This window comes from Epinephelus lanceolatus, chromosome 21 (assembly GCF_041903045.1).
Source record: "Epinephelus lanceolatus isolate andai-2023 chromosome 21, ASM4190304v1, whole genome shotgun sequence".
NCBI classification, from domain to species: Eukaryota; Metazoa; Chordata; class Actinopteri; order Perciformes; family Serranidae; genus Epinephelus; species Epinephelus lanceolatus.
The window spans coordinates 19,942,951-19,963,674 of NC_135754.1; the positions used below are offsets into that span (position 1 = coordinate 19,942,951).

The 20,724-nt window shown below is 38.5% G+C and overlaps 2 protein-coding genes across 2 annotated transcripts in view; both read right to left on the reverse strand.

Annotated features, from left to right (window-relative positions):
• The window catches only part of lrp2b (low density lipoprotein receptor-related protein 2b), a 52,093-nt gene extending 48,663 nt beyond the window's left edge, over nt 1–3,430 (reverse strand). Inside the window, exons 1-5 of the mRNA XM_033611982.2 lie at nt 3,263–3,430; nt 1,925–2,035; nt 1,614–1,736; nt 1,014–1,130; nt 791–901 (exon numbers count right to left, since the gene is read on the reverse strand). Coding sequence (XP_033467873.1) covers nt 791–901; nt 1,014–1,130; nt 1,614–1,736; nt 1,925–2,035; nt 3,263–3,329 — 529 coding nt within the window. The 5' untranslated portion in view covers nt 3,330–3,430. The remainder of the gene's footprint in view (nt 1–790; nt 902–1,013; nt 1,131–1,613; nt 1,737–1,924; nt 2,036–3,262) is intronic.
• Nucleotides 3,431–8,822: 5,392 nt separating this feature from the next.
• LOC117247607 (uncharacterized) lies at nt 8,823–20,724 on the reverse strand. The gene is made up of 13 exons (XM_078163355.1): nt 20,587–20,724; nt 17,050–18,744; nt 16,001–16,645; nt 15,756–15,875; nt 14,646–14,755; nt 13,639–13,694; nt 13,358–13,512; nt 11,485–11,616; nt 11,337–11,382; nt 11,151–11,188; nt 10,362–10,449; nt 9,971–10,247; nt 8,823–9,742 (listed from the first exon to the last, which is right to left on the reverse strand). The coding sequence occupies exons 1-13, from the start codon at nt 20,639–20,641 to the stop codon at nt 9,554–9,556; spliced, it is 3,606 nt and encodes a 1,201-aa protein (XP_078019481.1). The 5' UTR covers nt 20,642–20,724; the 3' UTR covers nt 8,823–9,553.

Consider the following 20,724-nt stretch of genomic DNA (forward strand, 5'->3'; position numbering starts at 1 on the left):
AAATATGAGTGTCTTGTCATAGCAAATATTAAAGCAGATGTTAAACCAGATGATAGGACTTGAGAGAGACGTTGAACTATTATATCAAACAGAAGTTGAATTTCAGTCGGTATTAATATATTTTTAATGTCTAACAATGTTAGAATTTAACATCATGTGGACTTAATGTAGACGTCGGGTTTGGTCTAAATGTCGTTATTCTATACCAAGATGATGTTGGCTTACGACATTTGGAAGACGTTAGATTTTGGTTACTTATCAACACAACTTAGAAACAACAAAATATCAATGTCATCAGTATTCTCCATCAATTGACATTGGCATATTGTCCTGAGATTGAATTTTGGTCACCCGACGTCATAACCTAAATTCAACCAAATATCAATGTTGAAAGACATTGGTGGCCAAGTGGGAAAGTAAATAAGATGGTTATACTTGATAATCTATATTTTCATTGTTTGAATTATGTTGTTGGTATGAGAAAGTCACATACAACAAATAATGTTTGGCTGTGGCCTAAAGAAATACACATGGTAGTTTGTTTTGCAGCAGACAGAATTTTTCATCCCAGTAAACATTACTCTTCTATCACTGCTCTATACCTACCATGTCATATTAAGCAAGTATTTTTCACAGAATTTAATCTTATTTTTTAAACATAACCAAATGATGTATACCGATTACATTTTTCGTCAAGTGTTACAAAACAAAACATATTTATTTGTAAGTATCTGCAAAACCATCACTGCCATTTGAACATTGGGGTTTGCTGTGAGTCTCATCTACTCACTGCAGTTAAATTCATCAGATCCATCTCTGCAGTCCTGCAGGCCATTGCAGTGCTGAGAGTTGTTGTAACAGGCCCCATTAGCGCATGTCTTCTGAGTGCAACTTGGATAGTCTGCAGAAAAAGAAAAGCTTAGTCAAGGGTACACAACAAATATCTGACATTTTGGACTGGAAGCCTATCAAAGTACTGTGTAGTTAGTTTATTGTAGATGCAAGTGTCTTACTGCAGTTTTTCTCATCAGAGTTGTCCACACAGTCCTTTACATGATCACATTTGTATGTGATGGGGATACACTGGTCATCCTCGCAGGTGAACTGGTCTGGGCGGCAGGTCCTTCCACCTGAACCATGAGCATGTGAGTAGCTTTTGTTATGAAGTGCTATGTAGCAGACTTTTAATTTAGGAATGTGAAATGACACCATGCTTAAAAGGGCAGATTGTCAACTTCAGCTTAGGAAGGCATGCAAAAAGCATTTATCAAAGAAATCACAGCAAAACTTTGACCTACAGAGGCCAAAATCTGTTTTCTGCTAAACTAATAATAAAGTTAGGGGAACTGTTTTCTTACCTCAAGTTTTCGGACTAAAGGCATTTTCCTATTGACAGTCTTTAGTTTTTTAGTGAGTTAATGTGCCCAACTAGTGGTGTTACTCTTCATTACTGCACATGGGCAGGCAACTTTTGGTGCTCTGTGATATTCCATAAGCTTTTAAATGACATCAGTGTTTACATGCTGTACCTTGAGCCAGTTTTCATGATATGTATGATTTTTTTTTAAGTCTCACATGTTTAACAAAAGCACACGAACAATCACTTTGCATACCACAAGCTCTTTGTTCATCTGAGCCATCGACGCAGTCCTCGTCTCCATCACAGACAAATTCCAAACGGATGCATTCTCCGCTTGTCACACATTTAAATTCCTGCGCAGAGCATGATGGAGGCGCTGCCACAAAGATCAAAACATTAAAAGAGTTAACATGTCAATTAAAGTGCTTTTTTGTTCCTCTTTTGCTGCCAAACTCCATTTTCCCAGTTAACAGATTATTACACATTACATTCACATTTGTCTGTCTGGTGAATCTGTAAAATCACTGGGTTTTTATGATGGTTTTGATTGGTTGTAATACTCACGACAGTTCAGCTCATCTGAGTCATCTGCGCAGTCTTTAGTCCCATCACACCTCCAATCTATGTCGATGCAATGTCCATTGGTGCACTGAAACTGATCACTGCTACATCTTCCTGCAGAAAACACACAGACAGACAGAAAGATGGACTTAAAAACTGTCATAGTTCATTTTTCTATATATAATGTGAGCTCATTCTGAATGGTTTTAGTTACAGATGTCAATTACACATTTATTATTGTTACAATGTCAAATGTCCATGTTGCTTTTTACTGTTTCCTTGACAAATGAGTTACCATGTTTATGAGGGCTGTGGATGCACTCTGTGTGCAACATTTGGACCTTAAAACATGTTATTCAGCCATTAAAGGATAGTTAATTTTTCACCATGAATGAACAGTACATCCTAGGACCTTGGAGTGTACAGCCAGTCGTTGAGAAACAGATCATTGATGTCTCAGTCTGTCAGTACAGAGACATGTAATTTATATCGCTTTTGTGTTCAGAACTTTGGAGTAATTTCCATCCATCCATTTGTATTCTGAACTGCTTATCTTCTTAAGGGTCACGAGGGGGCTGGAGCTGATCCAAGTTGTTATTGGGTGAGAGGCAGGGTATGCCCTGAACAGGTTGCCAGACTATCACAGGGCTGACACATAGAGACAGACAGTCATACACGCTCATATTCACTCCTACGGGCAAGTTAGAGTCACCAATTAACCTGCATGTCTTTGGACTGTGGGAGGAAGCCGGAGTACCCAGAGAAAACATGAGGAGAACATACAAATTCCACATGGAGGGGCCCAAGACAGCTGGTGGGTTCAAACCTGGACCCCTCTTGCTGTGAGACAGTAGTAATATTTGATTTTGAATCACAAACATTAACCTCCCCAAAAAGTCAGTTTTTAAAATTTTGCATTGTAAATTCATGACTACCTTGCATGGGCATGAATTTTGAATTTTCTTCAAAATTATTCTTTGCATAACTTTTCAACATCCAACACAATCTGTTTTAAAAAATACATTGTTTTAAGGTTATTTATAAAAATAAAATAAAAAACATTTCGAAAATCACAATAATTTTTAAAAGGATTTTTTAAGTCTGCCAAACTACTAAAACCTTATTTATGCATGAATCTGAGCATTTTTATGCAGATCAAAAACAGTTATTTTGAAAGGTGAAATCCCTAAAAACTCAATATTGTGATGAAATTAGCACTGCTAAAATCATTTTTTTTGTTACAGACCATTAGCAAGCACTTTAATTCTTCTCTCATTACTTGACAGTGACATATTGATCACTAGAAAACATATTGTTGTGAAATCAAGAGCATGCACATACCTTGAGCAAGTTGAATTCCTTGGGACAGCAGTAAGAGAGACAGAAGATGAAGACCGTTAAGGCCCATAATTGTATTTTGGTGTTAGTTTGACAAATTGTGTTCACTCATGCTAAATGTCCCTCTGTCAATGAGCCTGGAGAGGATGCTGCCTCTGGGACCGAGATGTGTAACTCAGAGCAACCAGCGGGCCAATAATGCGACATGGAGTGATACAGCTTTTTATGGCTCCTTCCTTTACATAAACTTCATCTAAGGTTAACTTTTACCTGTAGGTATGTTGTCTACATCAGCAAGAAAAAGTAACTGCTCATTTTTGTGTGAGACTACGACAGGAAGTGATGAGTGTCTGTGGCTGAAACCACCTGAAGAGTTAATACAGATAATATTATTCCTGATAGTAGTGATCGTGAGTGTTTTTCACCAGCTTTTCATCAGTTCTTCACGTCCTTTAAAGGACCTTTAAGAACACTATATATATATGTGAATGTTTTATAGTTGTAACAAAGCAAAAATATGATAGGTGTATCTGACACCTGTTTAATTATTGTAACCAAATATTCCTGAAATAAATATCATTGATAGTACCTTTATAATGGCACACAGGGTGGAGCTGATAGGACTTCATGTTTCATTTCCCGTGTTAAATCTGCACTCCTGATGTTGGCAGTGGGATTGAAGCAGTAAAGGGAGGGTAGGTACATCCTCAGGGCTATCAGGGGTCTCATTTATTAACATCGTGTACACACAAAATGAGGCCTGAAAGAGGCGTACACCACTTTCCATGCGAAAGTTGTGATCCATAAAAACAGACTTGATGGGAAAAACTTTGATCCATGCTTACAAACATTTTGGAGATGGGAAATTGACAACACAGATGGTGAGGTGGATGCTTGATTGTATAAATTGCTGACCAATTTTGGCACACGCCATTTTTGGCTTTTCTCCTTAAGTACATTTTTAGTATGGCTCCTACACATTATTTTATAAATGAGACCCCAGGTGCGGACCCTTCTTTGACGATTCATTCATAGGCCCACAACATCTCCAGAGGTCTGAAATGGCATCTCAGGTACACCTCCTTAAGTTTGATACTCTCCTGTCTTCATCTTGCTGTCCAGTTGTTGTCCTTCCTTTTAATCCAAAGACAATTACTGTTTTTTTTCTGTTGCATTTGCCAAAGACTTTATGGTCAATAAAGTGATAAGGAGGGAATGATCCCTTACCCTCACATTGTTCAACAGACTGGTTGTAGGTGTAGCAACAAATCCTCTGCATTCCACCTCTACAGGGAGACCCTTGGTCTTCTAGCCATTCTGGGCAGCTTCAGTTGTCAGTTCAGAGTACTTGGTCATTTTCCATATGTATGCCAGCTTGGCTGTTGTGGACCACAGGATCATGTCTGGCCAGAATGTTGGAGCCACAAGCTTTTTCTCCAGGTCCATGTCCACTTTCCAATCCCGAGCAGTCTGCAGGGTGCTCGCATCCTTTGAGGGTACAAGATGCTTTGGGGTTGGCCTGCTGGTACAAATGGTGTGAAGTGGACATTTTCTGTTGATGTCTGCAGGAAAGCATTTGTGGTGGTTCACCTCTATTTCAAGACTGATGCCAGCTGTATGAGAATTTAGTTTTGACGCCAAGTGTAACACCCAAAGGGGGCTAGTGGGGTCTTCTCCGAACCACTGCTCCTGGTCCTGGGGTGTGGGTAGTAGGTCATAAGTGGCTTTAATGATGAAACTTAGCCGAAATCCCTCTATCTGCCAGTTGTCACACCGCTGAATTCCCTCTTTTCCCCAGGCTCTCCCAGTTAGTCTATTGGCCCTGCTTTGCCATTGAGAGACTTGGCATGTCGCTCTGTTCCTCCTGTCTTCTCACCTCCTCCACTAAGAGAAGTCTCTTCTATATAGGTGTAGCCTTGTGCCATTGAGGAGCTTTTGGGATTAGCCTGACTCAAGACCAGCTCTACCACGTTGGATTTAGCCAGTCACATCAGCACTCGTAATGGCTTCAGATTAGGTCCACTTCCTGCCTGTTACCACATGGAGGGCTGCTTTTCGAATAACAGCCTCTTTGGATTCAGTGAGTGTCATGGTCAACCTTGCTTTGGTGCATTTGTATTCTTCTGTAAAACATGAAATCGGCAATTCCAATGTGAGCCTGACATGATTTAAGCATCCAAGCCACCAGTGATGTAGTCGAGGATATAAACAGGGAATAGCCACCGTTTTTCTCTGGCTGTTTACAGTACCCCCACCTATCAGCCAAAAAAGCCATTAGAATGTATGGGAGACAATATCCTCTTCCTCCTCAGTAACCTACTCATCGACCTCATAGTACATCACTACAAGCCACTGTTTCACGTTAGCTGATCAGTCTCCCCAGCTTTGCCACTTTGTTGATGGGGATTTCGTTCACATTTAAATGCCAAATGAATCTTAGTAGCTATGCCAAACTGGAAGCACCACAGCATGACTTTTCTTGGCAGCAAGGTCTTGCTGATGCAAGCTCTGTGTGTGACGGTATCCTTAATGAGTTGTTCAAAGTGCTGGGTGTCCTTGAGCTTTGTATCAGCCGGAGCTCTTCTCTGGCATTTCTGAAACAGTTGGGAGAGTTGTTCGATCAGTATAGAAGGGAATGGTGTACAATAGCAATGCTTTCGAAATGGGTTGTTGATACTTTGATATTTTTAATACAAATGTGACACAGGAGATTATTTCCATGATTATCTTTATACTGATTTAATTCAATTCATACAAATGGATATGGTCATGGTCTATGATTCAACCCTGTTTTAACAAAATAAAAGATTATCATTAGCATTAAGGAGCTGCATGTGGCATGTTCGTATCAAATCATTGCCACATCATTAAAACATTATCATAGTTACAGTGATCAAACAAACTGAATACTGGCAGCTTCTACCAGCTTCTTTATTGCATTTTACAGCCTGTGACCTTGTCAGTGTAAATCTGCTTAATTAGTTTATTGCACAAAGGAATATTGCTTTGCAACAAAAACGAGAAGTGACAGGCATTTACAAGTGGTTAATGCTGCGTGAGTGAAAGCCCTTGTGAAAACCCTTTTCTGTCACATTTATCCTTCTCAGTGGAGTGAAACAAAACTCCACTGAAGCTACAGTTACAGCTATTTAATATTTGGACCATCTACTCTGGACAGGGGTATATCAGCTCAACAAATCAGATGTTAACTTCTTACAAGGCAGATTATTTGTTCCTTACAGCCATGTGTTCCCAGTCACTTAAGCTTAAACATCATCCGATTTTCCGACCGATATACCTGCTGTACTTTCAGTCACTGTCTCTTTGTTGTTCCATGTTAGTGAGAGGTTACATTTGTTACAATGCTTGTAAAATGACACATATTTTTAAACTGCTATCAACTCAAATCCCATCAACACTGTAGATCAGTGATATGAAATGATATACTTATTCTTGACAGAGGTGTTACCCACTACTTTTTTGTCACCAAAGCACAACAGTAGACTCTGATGACAATCAGTCTTAAAAAACACATATATTGGGAAGGGCAACTAAATCCTGTGGACACAAGGCATAGTGCAACCTTTGGTATCTCGACCTTGTCTTCATCACCAGCGCAACTGTTTGTGTAAGTTAAACTTTGGCGCCCTCCAGTGGCAGGATAAGAAAGGACAGCAGTGCAAACTGCAACTACCACCCCAAAAATGGTATGGGCACTATAGAGTAGCCTAACATATTGGACTTGACAGAAACAATTAATTATAATAACTATATGACAATATTGGTGAGTTGTTTAATAATGGAGATAACTAAATAGTTAAATATTTTAAAGAATTCATGATAAAGTATTTGTAAAGTCGTGGAAAGTTTTTCTTTATTTCAACATTCCTGTCATCCTCTGGTCAAATTTGACCTGTTAAAATTTTTTATTATATCAGAGATATGAGTTACTGGGGTGCCCACTAGCTCACTAGCTGGTAGAGTAGGTGCCCCATGTTCAAAGGCCATGTCCTTGTCGCAGCAGCTGCAGGTTTGATTTCAACCCATGGCACCTTGCTGCATGTCATCCCCCTCTTTTGTCTCCCCTCATGCTATAACTGTCCTATCAAATAAAGGCAAAGAGCCCCAAAAAATATCTTAAAGAAGACATATGGGACATGTACTTACCCCAAAATAACATGGATGATTCTATACTAGGTCTTCGCAAGTAAAATGGATGATCACTTTGTGACGTGAAAGGGTATGTAGTCTGAAGCTTCTCCACAGTCAGTGAACTGAGAAAGATGTTCTAGATGTCACTGAGAGAACCTAGGAGAATGTTTTGAGTATATGGGTATATTTTCTGTCTCAGAACTGAGAACAATACAATAGAATAAAGCTTTTCTGGGTATAAAAGAATGAAAACCGTATGTGGCTCTACAATATGAGGCTCCCATTCATTGTCTATGGAGCAGCTCCAGACTTCACTCCATATACCATCACAAGTTTAAGACTTACTTCTCTGGTTTCTGGCTTGAGTGAGGTCCTGTTTGCAAATATTGATTGAACTTTCCTAGGTCATGGAAATAACACATTGGAATTTGTTGTTGTTGGTACAATGTTTTACCTGTGTGAAGGTGAGCACGTGTCAAACTAAATGGGTCACCACACACAAACAAAGCAGACGAATTGGACATTGGTTTATTGTTGTTGCCCAGAACATGTGTCCGAACACGTTCTCCCTGTTTACCCCTCAGTGGCCTTAAATGTAACGTTTTTTATTGAAAGACTACAGAATTCTCAATTTAAGTGTTGTTCCTCCTTGAAGTTCTGAAAAGTTGAAACTAAAGTTTTAAGTTAGAGAAATAAATGTTGAACATTCTTTGTAAATGAAAAGTTTTCTCTTGCATCAGTCAGTTCTAATCCAAAATAACGACAAACTATGTCTGATTTTACTTAAAAAAAAAAAAAAAAGTGGTAGAATTTCATGAAATTAGGTTTCTTTACCATAAATTGCAAAATAAAGTAAAACTTTTGGCAATGACTTGGAATTAAGTTGTCTTAAATGTTGTACCACAGCATTCGGTGATGATTTATACTTTATGCTTTATAAACAGTCAAACCAGGAAGACAACAGATGTCATTATGTCGCTATTAAATATTTGAAAAAGTTTCAAAATAGTATCCTGGCTAAACTTTGACATGTACCACTGTGTAATAATCTACCAACACATGTTCCTCTGATCTTAACTACAGTCAAAATGATTCATAATTTTGCCTCTTTGCTTTTTTAACTAAAAAATGAGTTAATGTTTATTGAACATGTATTCCAAAAAAGAAGTGTAAAACGTGCTGAAATAGTTGGATTGAAGCTAAAAAGCTGTGACACAGTGATAATTTATACTTGCTGCTTTATAAACAACCAAACAAGAGGACAAGTCGACAGGAAAGTAATGCAAAAGTTAAAATAATTTTTAATATATTAACTGTATGTCGTAACTTTTTAATGGTTAAAATGAATCAAATATCATATATAAAGTATGAGTGACAGAGACACACTAATGCAATAAAATAAGTAGTAAAATATTTCCAAGTACTGTTTTAATTTTAAATATGTTGAATACCCTTTGGGTATCAATCAAACTTAAAAGTGGTTACAAATAAACAAAATATACTCTGTTATACAAAATAGAACATCAGGCAATTTCAATGTAGAGTAAACATTTTACACAAATTATACTGAAATACATAGGGGGACCTAACACCATAATTTGGAGAAATACTTATTACATTTCATTAGAACAACAAAAAAAGCTCGTCTCATTTGCAAAACCTGTGTAAATCGTGACTCATTATAAACCCTTAAACACATTTTACATACACATGATCACTTGTAAATTCATAGACGAGCCAGATATTAACACGGCAAGAGAATGATATTAAACAGCAAGTCATTTCTTGGCTTCAATGCTATTTAATCAGACATTCTTAAGCGAGTAATACTTTAATTGATTGAGAATAAAAATATTGAGAAACCTTTGAAAAGACCAACAGCATATTCACGTCCCCAACTTTTACAAAGATTAGTCAAGGAAAGACAGGAATGATTCATGACAGCTCACAGCTGGTCAGCATAGACTTTATACTACTACACATTTCTTCAGCCAACCGCTGTGCTTCTGTTTATACAACTCCTCATAACCTCATATAGGATATTAATGGTGCGCAGTTATTTGGGGGTGGGGGAGGTGTTTCCAACACCAAGTTTTTGATCTGGTTAAATGTCACTGTAGAGTAAACTTCTGTGGTTTCTCTTTAATTGAACCTTCTTCCATCATCGTGCATGTAGTAAGGGTTGCTGTGGCCTTGGTTCTGAGTGTACGGGTTGATCTGAGGTCGAGTCTGGGCATAGGGGTTGTTCTGGGGTCGAGACTGAGCGTAGAGGCCGTTCTGGGGTCGAGCCTGAGCATATGGGTTCATGTCATTATGGTCGTCGTAGAGCCGCTACAATGAAAAGAGAATTTCTTAATGAGAGAATTGCAAAACCGAGCATGTTCATCCCACATCCTCTTCTCTTACCCTGCTAAATATCTGAATTTCTCTTTAGCTCTTTCTCTTCCATTAACTGAAACCCTTTTAGGAAATACCTTTACATTTTATACTTCTTTAAAGGTCCAGTGTGTAGGACTTACTTCCTCTTTATACACCAAACCCACACAGAGGTATACTCACTGGGTTCCTCCCCACTGGTGCCAGGTTTTGCCGATTGTTGCTCTGAGTCATCTCCAGGTTGGTCCTGCTGTCCCAGCTGTTTTTGCTTGTGGCCCGTGGGATCCTGGGCACCCCAGCATTGGCGAAGGCTGACAGGCCGTTGGCTGACCCATTAAACGAGGCTGCCTGGCTGTTGCCTAAGCTGCTGTTAACCAATGGTTTCTTGTCTTGAGGGTGGCTGACGTAAGACTTCCCAGTGTCTGCATTTTTGTCCTTCTTGGAGCTCTTCTTTGAGGATCTAACAAGATAAAACAAAAGTATACATAACTCGTACTGGGTTACATAGAGGCTAATGTATAGCCTGAGTTAGAGAGAAACATGGCGTAGGTGAGTAAACAGATGAGAAACTCACTTGCGTGCCACAATAGACAGAAGAATGACTGTGATGAGCAGCAGTCCCCCGAACACGGAACCGACGATTACCAGCGACAGCTTCCATGCTAACAAAACACAATGACAGGGACATCAATAACGAGGCTAAGCAATTCAAATGACTTACAAAATCGATTATGTGTTTCACAACAAAGAAAAACCAAAGTCAAAGTAATCAACTTCACAGATTTCAAACATCAAAGTCGCTTTACAGGTCTCATGTGAAAGCATTTTGAATTTCCTCACGTGACGTCACTTTAGTCGGCATTTTAAAATATTGTAGAAGGCTTGCACACAAACTCCTTGCCCTCTTTTAGTACTGAAATGATGTTGCCTCTATACATATCTGCTCAATAACATGCAGTTGGCATACAAATTAAATACATGCATAAACAACCTCTGTGTGCACTTCTGTTGCCCTTGAAGTGCACAACCATGCACAGATATTAATGGAATATCAATTTTCTAATATCTAATGTGTTGAAATCATTATCAGGATTATATTTCCCCAAGACATATATTGCACTTGCCATGAGTTGCATATGAACATGATTTTAGGAAGCAGTGGATTGAAGATTTGTATCAGTAGCTTAAGTTACTTACTATCCCTCATGGAGTAGCATAACTGATTTTTTTTAAATGTGCTGTCAACAAGTTTGTATCAATTTCTTATGTTTATTGGTTTGTTAAAATAAAACAAACATTATCATTATGTCATTTTGATGCTGTTGTCTTTGCCTTTACTGTCAAACACATGCTTTATACTCACATTCCTTGCAGTTAAAGCCAGAATAACCGAACGGACAACTGAAAGACAAAAAAATGGTTCAAGGTCTGGTCATATTCTCAGACTTTCTCGCCTCACTATTATTTGCATGAAACATTGTTGAAAATTAATTCGATCGATACAAACTGTTACATTTTTCAGAACATGCCATAACATTTAAGCACTTACTCTACACATTTTTCGAAGCCCTGAGCTTTTTTACCACTGGGACAAGCTGCAAAAGTAGAAAAAAATAGGTTGTTTATAGTATAGATAAAGAACTGTTATCATACAACACACAGACACTTAATCACTCCCACTCACTAAATGCCCTTACCAATGCACATGCGGTTACTAAAGTCCGTCTTGACGTAGTTTTCCATACATTTACAGCTAAAAGTTCCATCTTCTTTGATGCATTCCGCAGTATCCACATCACAGGGCTTCTTCTCATCACACAGGTTTGAAGCTTTAAATAAAGAAAACAAAAGAAGATAGTCAGTACACCTAACTCGAATCAGTACCTTGGTACAAAATAAAAAATAACTACATGATCTGAACTGTGTTCAGAATGCTGACAGCAGTAATATCATTATCAGTAAGACATTATTACTCATTAGCTGAATTATACTCTGTACACTGTGCAAAGGTCACTATAAGTGCAATAATGGATGGCCTGAAAATACACGGATAAACTTTTCAGCACTTTGGCAGAAAAACGGTACACCAATGTTTTAGAAGTGTCGCCAATTATCTTAAGCCTCGCCACACGCTGCTACACTCACACTTATAGGGTAACTTTGGTATTTTTCAACCTGGACCCTGTATTCCCATGTTTTTGTGGCTGAAGTGACTAAAAGGAACAGCACTGAGTGAGAGTGCTGCATCCGGCAGCCGTGCCAGTGCAATGTAACAACCTACGGAAAGTTTGCATCATCAGTTTACATCTGCTGAAGATGCTTGTTGTTGCCACTGACAGGCTCAGATTATTATTATTTTAAATGTCTGAAAACATTATGGAAAGGATCCCTACAGAGATAGACCTAGATCCTTTTTTGTTGAACCAGAAAAAGCTCTGAAAGCACCATTGCCAAACCCTCCAGACAAACATTCATTTTAGCGTGTATAGAGCCAGCCTATTTTCACATCTAACAAGGTGGATTAAGTGGGGGTGGAAATCACCAGAGGCCCCATGATACAATATTATCACTTCACTTAAATCATGATACAGCATTATTGCGATTTTAAGATTTTGAGTATTGCCATAACATATATTGCAATTTATCACCCTTTCCAGCTGCAAATTCTTTCCCAAAAAGAGAACTTTGTCAACATCTATTTTAAGATCTAATTTTCAGTGACTCACTCCAATCTCACTTTATTCTTATTGCAACAAATTGTATCAAGTGGCCTGTAAAATCAATTGATTTAATTATTTGTTTCTGTTGACTGTGAATGAAGTGTGTTTAAAATTATAACATTATGGTTTATTTAAATGGTGTCGGGTCAGTTTGACAGTGGCGATTTCAGGGCTGTTTTTGGTTTAACAAAAAGGTCTATCTCTGTTGGGATCCTTTCCAAAATGTTGTCAGACACTTAGAATGATAACTTGTCCCTGTCAGTGGCAAAATAAACACTTTTAGAGGACATATATTGATGGTGCACAAAAGCTGGCTGCAGCCCCAAAATTCAGAATTCCCTAAACAGGCTTTGTAAAAACACTAGTTGTTGCAATTTATTACAGTAATAACAGGAAAATTACATCATAGAAAAACACTAAACATCACTACGCTACTGTACTATCTCATAGAAACACTAAGAACATTTTGATGTCAATCCTCTCATCAAATATTATAAGAGAACTTGTTTAATTACAGTAAGTGATATGATCACTGGGCCAGAATAACCCCAAAGTGGGTGTAGTTCATAAAACATCACAGCAGTAGGTAGTTCTGCATTTCACAGCCCTAATAGCAACATCTACAAACAAAAATGTTTGAAAGGACAAAACAAAACCATTTGTAAAGGATACTTCTTACATTAGTTACCTTATTTCAGACAGGACTGTGGACGTAGCACACAGCCTTAAATAAAACTCTTCAATTATGTTCTACCTGAAAACAAATCTACATCTTGTATATTATTTAGATTAAACTCACCATCAAACTACATAAAGAATGGACATATACTGTAGTTAAAGATAAACATACCAGTGAAATTGGAACCTTCCAGTACACCATCCGCTGTAGCCAGCTTCTGTCCAATGTTTGTTTTGTTGATGGGAGCATTAGCTTTGAAGATGATCTCCACAGTTGCAAGGACTCCAGGCTTTGACCGTGACCATAATTTAGCAGCTGCAATGGGCCTATAAAGACAAAGGTCACAATTAATAGGGATTATATTCTGCAGTTACTAAGTGTAGTCTGCTATATGTGTACTGTTGCAAGTATGGTTCAAGATAGACAGACAGTCAAATGTAACTCTGACTTACTGAAGCTTCAGTACTGTACAATTAGAGTAACCATCTTCACGAAAAACTTTTGACATCTGTGTTAAAAAGAAAAAAACAACAACATGTAGTTCAGGCCATCATTAGATTGGGAATGCACAGCACATTTAGATTAGGTTTACTCCTGTGATTTATTTGTTGTGGATAGAGTGTAGCAACATAGTATATTCATTCTGAACTTGCATCATGTTTAAAACCTTTCCATGGCACAGGTGACTCAAATCACTGTTGTAAGTGAACTCCAGAAACAGTTCTTTATGGTATTTTTTTTTTTCATCAAAAATATTATTGTCTTTAAAGCCAGCGTTGGTAACCTTTCTGGAAATAATTTTGTGTCATATATACTGAAATTTTGCTGCCAAAACTTTATCCTGAAAGAAGCACACAAGACAGTCTGTGAAAAAAAATCATGTCCATCCTCCTCTTCCTATTGCCTCTAATGGCATTCGCTAGAATTGACCATGGCGCACCAAAAACAAGTCCCCAAAGCAGCCGTCAATCATGCCAATCACATCGATCACTGTTAGTGACATTTAGTCAAACTGTCAAGCTAGGCAGTGCAAATCAAATATGAATCAAGATTCTGTTACTGCATTGCCTATTTTTCACCTCAAATGTTTCCAAAAACATATTTAAGTGTACTGTTAAAGCTTTAAAATGAGTTTGTGACCTGGCTGCCATGTTGTATACAATCGACCGATGTACCAAACATTTTACAGCTAAACAGTACACAAAAATATGCTTGCAGTAACCGAATCTTGATTCATATTTGATCAGCGCTAACTAGCTTGACAGTTTGACTACAATTAACAGGCAATGATGGATATAATTGACAGCTGCATTAGAGACTTGTAGTCTCTGAGTGAGGCCTCCTAGCAAAGTGGATGAGGGATATTTAAAGAAAAAACATACAAGCAATGGATGTACGTTTCCTGAAAGGCATTTACAAAACTGGAAAAAAGCCACATAAAATAAAAATTACTGCTTACCTCTGCATAAATTTGTTGCGCGACGTCTTGAAATGCTTCTGATGTCGAGTTAGCCATAGCTTTATCGTATGGTAATTTAGATAGGCCTAGTTGTCCAGGGAAAACTTTAGCTAAAACAGGAAAATATAATCTTAGTTTTATGTCCACTCTTGACATAACTATTTATTTAAAAGAATAAATCCACAATTTTGGAAATACGCTTATTCGCTTTCTTGCAGAGGGTGAGATGAGAAGATAAACCCACTCTCATGTCTGCCCAACAATTAAAGGCTACATCCAGCAGCCAGTTAGCTTAGCATTTAGACTGGAAACGGGTGAACCGCTAGCATGAAACCTCCCCTGCTTGCCCAGCAGCCTCACAGTAATGACAGGAATCATGAAGTCACTGTTCCTGTGCAAGATGTAGTCCTTCAAATTCCAACTATTTGTTCTTACACTTTTATTTTGGCAGATTAAACAATCAAATATAATAAATTAATTTAGCAGTGCAAGTAAATGGATTTTGTTACATTTTCACAGAGCCAGGTTAGCTGTTTCCGCCTGTTTCCAGTGTTTCTGCCAAGCTAAGCTAAACTAAGTTAACTAAGATTGACTGAGCACTGGTCGTCTTAACGACAGTCTTCAATGTCATGTTCATTATTACTTTTTCAATATCTTGCAATATTACTTATTACTTTATCAGTATTATGCACATTACTCATCTATTCTAGTTTTATCTTAGTTTACTTACTTTACTAAATGTGTTTTACTTTTTGTTGTTACTCTGTTAGGCACTTGTATTAGCTTTACTCTACACTTTACAAATGTTACTCTATGGTTTCTAGTCTTATGTTGCTGTCATTTTTGACCTATCTCTGACACAAGCATGTTTTTTGGGATTAATAATTTTCTTCCTTTATCTTATCTTATCCTCTTATCTTATCGGTGCTTATCATTTTTGACAGACCTGACACTACCAGACTCCAATGAATCTGAGCCAATTATAAATAATCGACTAACCAGGTCCTCCTACATCCCACTGAAACATGAAAGCCTACACTTGCGTATTGTAATTCATTAAGTCACTTTCTCATGGAGTGACAACCTCATAAAGGTGTTATGCACACTTACCACTCTCACATGTGCCGCTGCCATAATTGTAGTTACCAGCCAAACATGAGCATACAAAGGTTTCATTGTGACGAGGCAGGCAGGTGCTCCCATCACCACATGGGCTTCCGTAACAAGGGCCTTTAAAGTCAAAGGAAAAAGAAAAACACATCAAAATGAGCATTTACAGCTTTGTGTGAGCATCTATAAACCATGGCATGTTAGAGACAAAGGAAATTACAATCTTTGGACATATGTGGAATGACCTGGAGGCTTTGTGGTTGTAGGAACTGCTGTAGTTGTTTTGCCTGTTTCAGGTGTAGTAGTTGGACCTGCTGTAGTTGTTTTGCCCGTTTCAGCTGCAGTAGTTGGACCTGCTGTAGTTGTTTTGCCCGCTTCAGGTGTAGTAGTTGGACCTGTTGTAGTTGTTTTGCCCGCTTCAGCTGTAGTAGTTGGACCTGTTGTAGTTGTTTTGCCTGCTTCAGCTGTAGTAGTTGGACCTGCTGTAGTTGTTTTGCCCGCTTCAGCTGTAGTAGTTGGACCTGCTGTAGTTGTTTTGCCCGCTTCAGCTGCAGTAGTTGGACCTGCTGTAGTTGTTTTGCCCGCTTCAGGTGTAGTAGTTGGACCTGTTGTAGTTGTTTTGCCCGCTTCAGCTGTAGTAGTTGGACCTGTTGTAGTTGTTTTGCCCGCTTCAGCTGTAGTAGTTGGACCTGCTGTAGTTGTTTTGCCCGCTTCAGCTGTAGTAGTTGGACCTGCTGTAGTTGTTTTGCCCGCTTCAGCTGTAGTAGTTGGACCTGCTGTAGTTGTTTTGCCCGCTTCAGCTGTAGTAGTTGGACCTGCTGTAGTTGTTTTGCCCGCTTCAGCTGTAGTAGTTGGACCTGCTGTAGTTGTTGGAGATGTAGTAGTCGCAACTGTGGTAGTAGTTGGACCATTGTAGTTAAAACAGCACAATATAGCAATTAGTAAACAATAACCTGTCAGTTATCATTGAAATTCCAACAAATTAAACAACAAAGAAAATCAACACTCCCAGGAAAGATCAATTTAACAAGTCAGGCATGATTATCTATGAGATGGCAAAGGTTACAGGAATAAAAGATATTAATTTATCAGTTGTGAAAAAAGCGAGAATGTTTTTCACAATCAACCAGCTTCATTGTAAAGTTATAGCAATATCCCTGTAAAATAATTCCCAAAAGCAAATGCCAGCCAGCGTCATACTGAAATACCCTGTGATTAAATTATATACAGCTTCATGATACAGTATGAACTACTGCTGTAGTTGTTGTAGGTGGTGTAGTTGTAGTAGTCGGACCTGCTGTAGTTGTTGTAGGCGCTTCAGTTGTAGTAGTTGGACCTGCTGTAGTTGTTGTAGGCGCTTCAGTGGTAGTGGTCGGACCTTCTGTAGTTGTTGTAGGAGCTTCAGTTGTAGTAGTTGGAGCTTCAGTTGTAGTAGTTGGTGCTTCTGTAGTTGTTGTAGGAGCTTCAGTTGTAGTAGTTGGTGCTTCTGTAGTTGTTGTAGGAGCTTCAGTTGTAGTAGCTGGTGCTTCTGTAGTTGTTGTAGGAGCTTCAGTTGTAGTGGTTGGTGCTTCTGTAGTTGTTGTGGGCGCTTCAGTTGTAGTAGTTGGTGCTTCTGTAGTTGTTGTAGGTGCTTCAGTTGTAGTAGTTGGTGCTTCTGTAGTTGTTGTAGGTGCTTCAGTTGTAGTAGTTGGAGCTTCAGTTGTAGTAGTTGGAGCCTCTGTAGTTGTTGTAGGAGCTTCAGTGGTAGTAGTTGGTGCTTCTGTAGTTGTTGTAGGCGCTTCAGTTGTAATAGTTGGTGCTTCTGTAGCTGTTGTAGGCGCTGCAGTTGTAGTTGGTGCTTCTGTAGTTGTTGTAGGCGCTTCAGTTGTAGTAGTTGGTGCTTCTGTAGTTGTTGTAGGAGCTTCAGTGGTAGTAGTTGGTGCTTCTGTAGTTGTTGTAGGAGCTTCAGTGGTAGTAGTTGGTGCTTCTGTAGTTGTTGTAGGAGCTTCAGTTGTACTAGTTGGAGCTTCAGTTGTAGTAGTTGGTGCTTCTGTAGTTGTTGTAAGAGCTTCTGTTGTAGTAGTTGGAGCTTCAGTTGTAGTAGTTGGAGCCTCTGTAGTTGTTGTAGGAGCTTCAGTGGTAGTAGTTGGTGCTTCTGTAGTTGTTGTAGGAGCTTCTGTTGTAGTAGTTGGAGCTTCAGTTGTAGTAGTTGGTGCTTCTGTAGTTGTTGTAGGAGCTTCAGTGGTAGTAGTTGGAGCCTCTGTAGTTGTTGTAGGAGCTTCAGTGGTAGTAGTTGGTGCTTCTGTAGTTGTTGTAGGAGCTTCAGTTGTAGCAGTTGGAGCTTCAGTTGTAGTAGTTGGTGCTTCTGTAGTTGTTGTAGGAGCTTCAGTTGTAGTAGTTGGTGCTTCTGTAGTTGTTGTAGGAGCTTCAGTTGTAGTAGTTGGAGCTTCAGTTGTAGTAGTTGGAGCCTCTGTAGTTGTTGTAGGAGCTTCAGTTGTAGTAGTTGGAGCTTCCGTTGTAGTAGTTGAAGCCTCTGTAGTTGTTGTAGGAGCTTCAGTTGTAGTAGTTGGAGCCTCTGTAGTTGTTGTAGGAGCTTCAGTTGTAGTAGTTGGTGCTTCTGTAGTTGTTGTAGCAGCTTCAGTTGTAGTAGTTGGTGCTTCAGTTGTAGTAGATGGAGCTTCAGTTGTAGTAGTTGGTGCTTCTGTAGTTGTTGTAGGAGCTTCAGTTGTAGTAGTTGGTGCTTCAGTTGTAGTAGTTGGAGCTTCAGTTGTAGTAGTTGGAGCCTCTGTAGTTGTTGTAGGAGCTTCAGTTGTAGTAGTTGGTGCTTCTGTAGTTGTTGTAGGCGCTTCAGCTGTAGTAGTTGGTGCTTCTGTAGTTGTTGTAGGCGCTTCAGTTGTAGTAGTTGGTGCTTCTGTAGTTGTTGTAGGCGCTGCAATTGTAGTAGTTGGTGCTTCTGTAGTTGTTGTAGGCGCTGCAGTTGTAGTAGGCACAGCTTCTGTAGTTGTAGCAACTGTGGTAGTAGTTGGACCATTGTAGTTAAAGCAGCACAATATAGCAATCAGTAAACAATAACCTGTCAGTTATCACTGAAATTCCAACAAATTAAACAACAAAGAAAAGCAACCCTCCCAGGAAAGATCAATTTAACAAGACAGGCATGATTATCTATGAGATGGCAAAGGTTACAGGAGTAAAAGATATTAATTTATCAGTTGGAAAAAAGCGTGTATAAAGCATATGCCAGCCAGTGTCATGATGAAATATGCAACCAGCCAACCACACCATGACGTGTGGTCATGACATTGAATAAGAATGCCTTGCCGTGCTGGATAATTAACAATATTTTGCTTCTGAAATCAGAGAAGGGCTCTGACATTACTGCACAATACTTGTTTAATAGCAGTGAAACTGCTGTCAGCGTTGAAATACTCATGTCAAACCCGAGGAAGCATCTGGTTAATGTAACTGCAATCAGTCACGTCAGAAAAGTCAAATCAATCAAAAAGTAATGTAATACTACTTTGACAGAGTTATTTAAATAGTTACTTTACTTATTACACATTTAACAGGGTAAAGACTAATCTATCACCCATTACATTTCAAAAGTAACATTCCCAAGACTAATTGGTTTCATTGTTATTAAAGTAAATGTCATAATCACTAGATCATTCGTTTAATGGAATCAATAGGTACTGGTGACACCATCCAGCGTTGCATATATTGAAGCTGAGACAGTGAATTGGTGGCATTGACATATTGGTCTAAAAAAATATCATACTGTGGTATGAACAGGGATTTAGAAGAAATTAAGGCTCTCAGATAGGACAGTCTCAGTTCAGTAACAGCAGTTTTATTAGTACAAATAAAGTCTACTCTAAATTACACCCAAACAAAGGATGAATTATTTTTGAGCAATATAACATATTTATACTGAGAATGTAAGGAAATGCCTTAATGAAAATATATCAAAGACATAAGTTGAAATACAACTCACAGTGTTATAAATATTTCCTTCATGTATACAAATTGAATACAAAACAAGGGCCAAATAAAGTCTTTCACACTAAATCAGTCGACTAAAAATAACAGGTCCTTCGCCTGCACCATAAAGCTCATTTAAAGCTAATTTATGTTTCAAATGTAAAGCATTAACCAGACTGGAGGGTCTAAGTGGTACAAAGATACTTCCTTCACTGGAATAGACTTCTAAAGGAAGGTTAACAACAGGATCATAAGATAAAGTCAAATTGTCTGCATCGACAGAGTAGTTAAATATTTACATTTTATTGTGTCTGCACCAAACCAATCCTGAGGTCAAAAAAAAAAAAAAAAAAGGTTGTTACTCCAAGCTTGAAGCACCTGTGTAAATTGTGCCTTCGGACTAGCTGAATGTCGTGGTTTTAAATTTACAACAAAACTGAGGCAAACACATAAAGTGTGACAACAGGCTGTTGAGAGAATGGATGCACTGGTAAATACATGCACAAAGCAAATCATCATCAATTATAGCTTTCCATTTCACACAGGTATCACTGGATTGAGATATAATAAGCCATGCAATGTGATAAATAAAGCATCTTTATATCTACTATTTAATCAAAAAATATTTATAGTCAGCTGTGTGGTGAAAATATCTTTGCTTTGGATATGAAGTGGCTTATTCAAATCTAAAATCCAGTGACACTGTAAGAATAATCAATATAAATTGACAGAAAGACAGAAAAATTCCTTTTAATTCTAGAGTTTACCTGATAATTTAACCTGTGATCCTCTGTGCTATTTCATTTACAGACAAACTTTAAACTTTAAAAAATGTTTTAGGATTAAAGTTAATGACAAAAAAAAAACTTACCAACACAGGCTGCAACTAGCCCAAGGACACAGAGGAGTTTGAATTCTCGAGCCATTGTAAAATAAATTGGAGGCAAAACTTCACCACGAGAAAGAAAGCTAGAGAGGGCTACGAGTGGACGAGACTTTAGGGGCTCAG

Excerpts from the sequence above, each read along its gene's own strand:
- LOC117247607 (XM_078163355.1), bottom strand. The coding sequence starts at position 20,641 with ATGGCTCGAGAATTCAAACTCCTCTGTGTCCTTGGGCTAGTTGCAGCC. Across the intron at positions 11,383-11,484 it reads TAGTAACCGCATGTGCATTG|CTTGTCCCAGTGGTAAAAAA; the intron begins GTAAGGGCATTT and ends CTACTTTTGCAG. Across the intron at positions 11,189-11,336 it reads GGCTTCGAAAAATGTGTAGA|TTGTCCGTTCGGTTATTCTG; the intron begins GTAAGTGCTTAA and ends TTTGTCTTTCAG.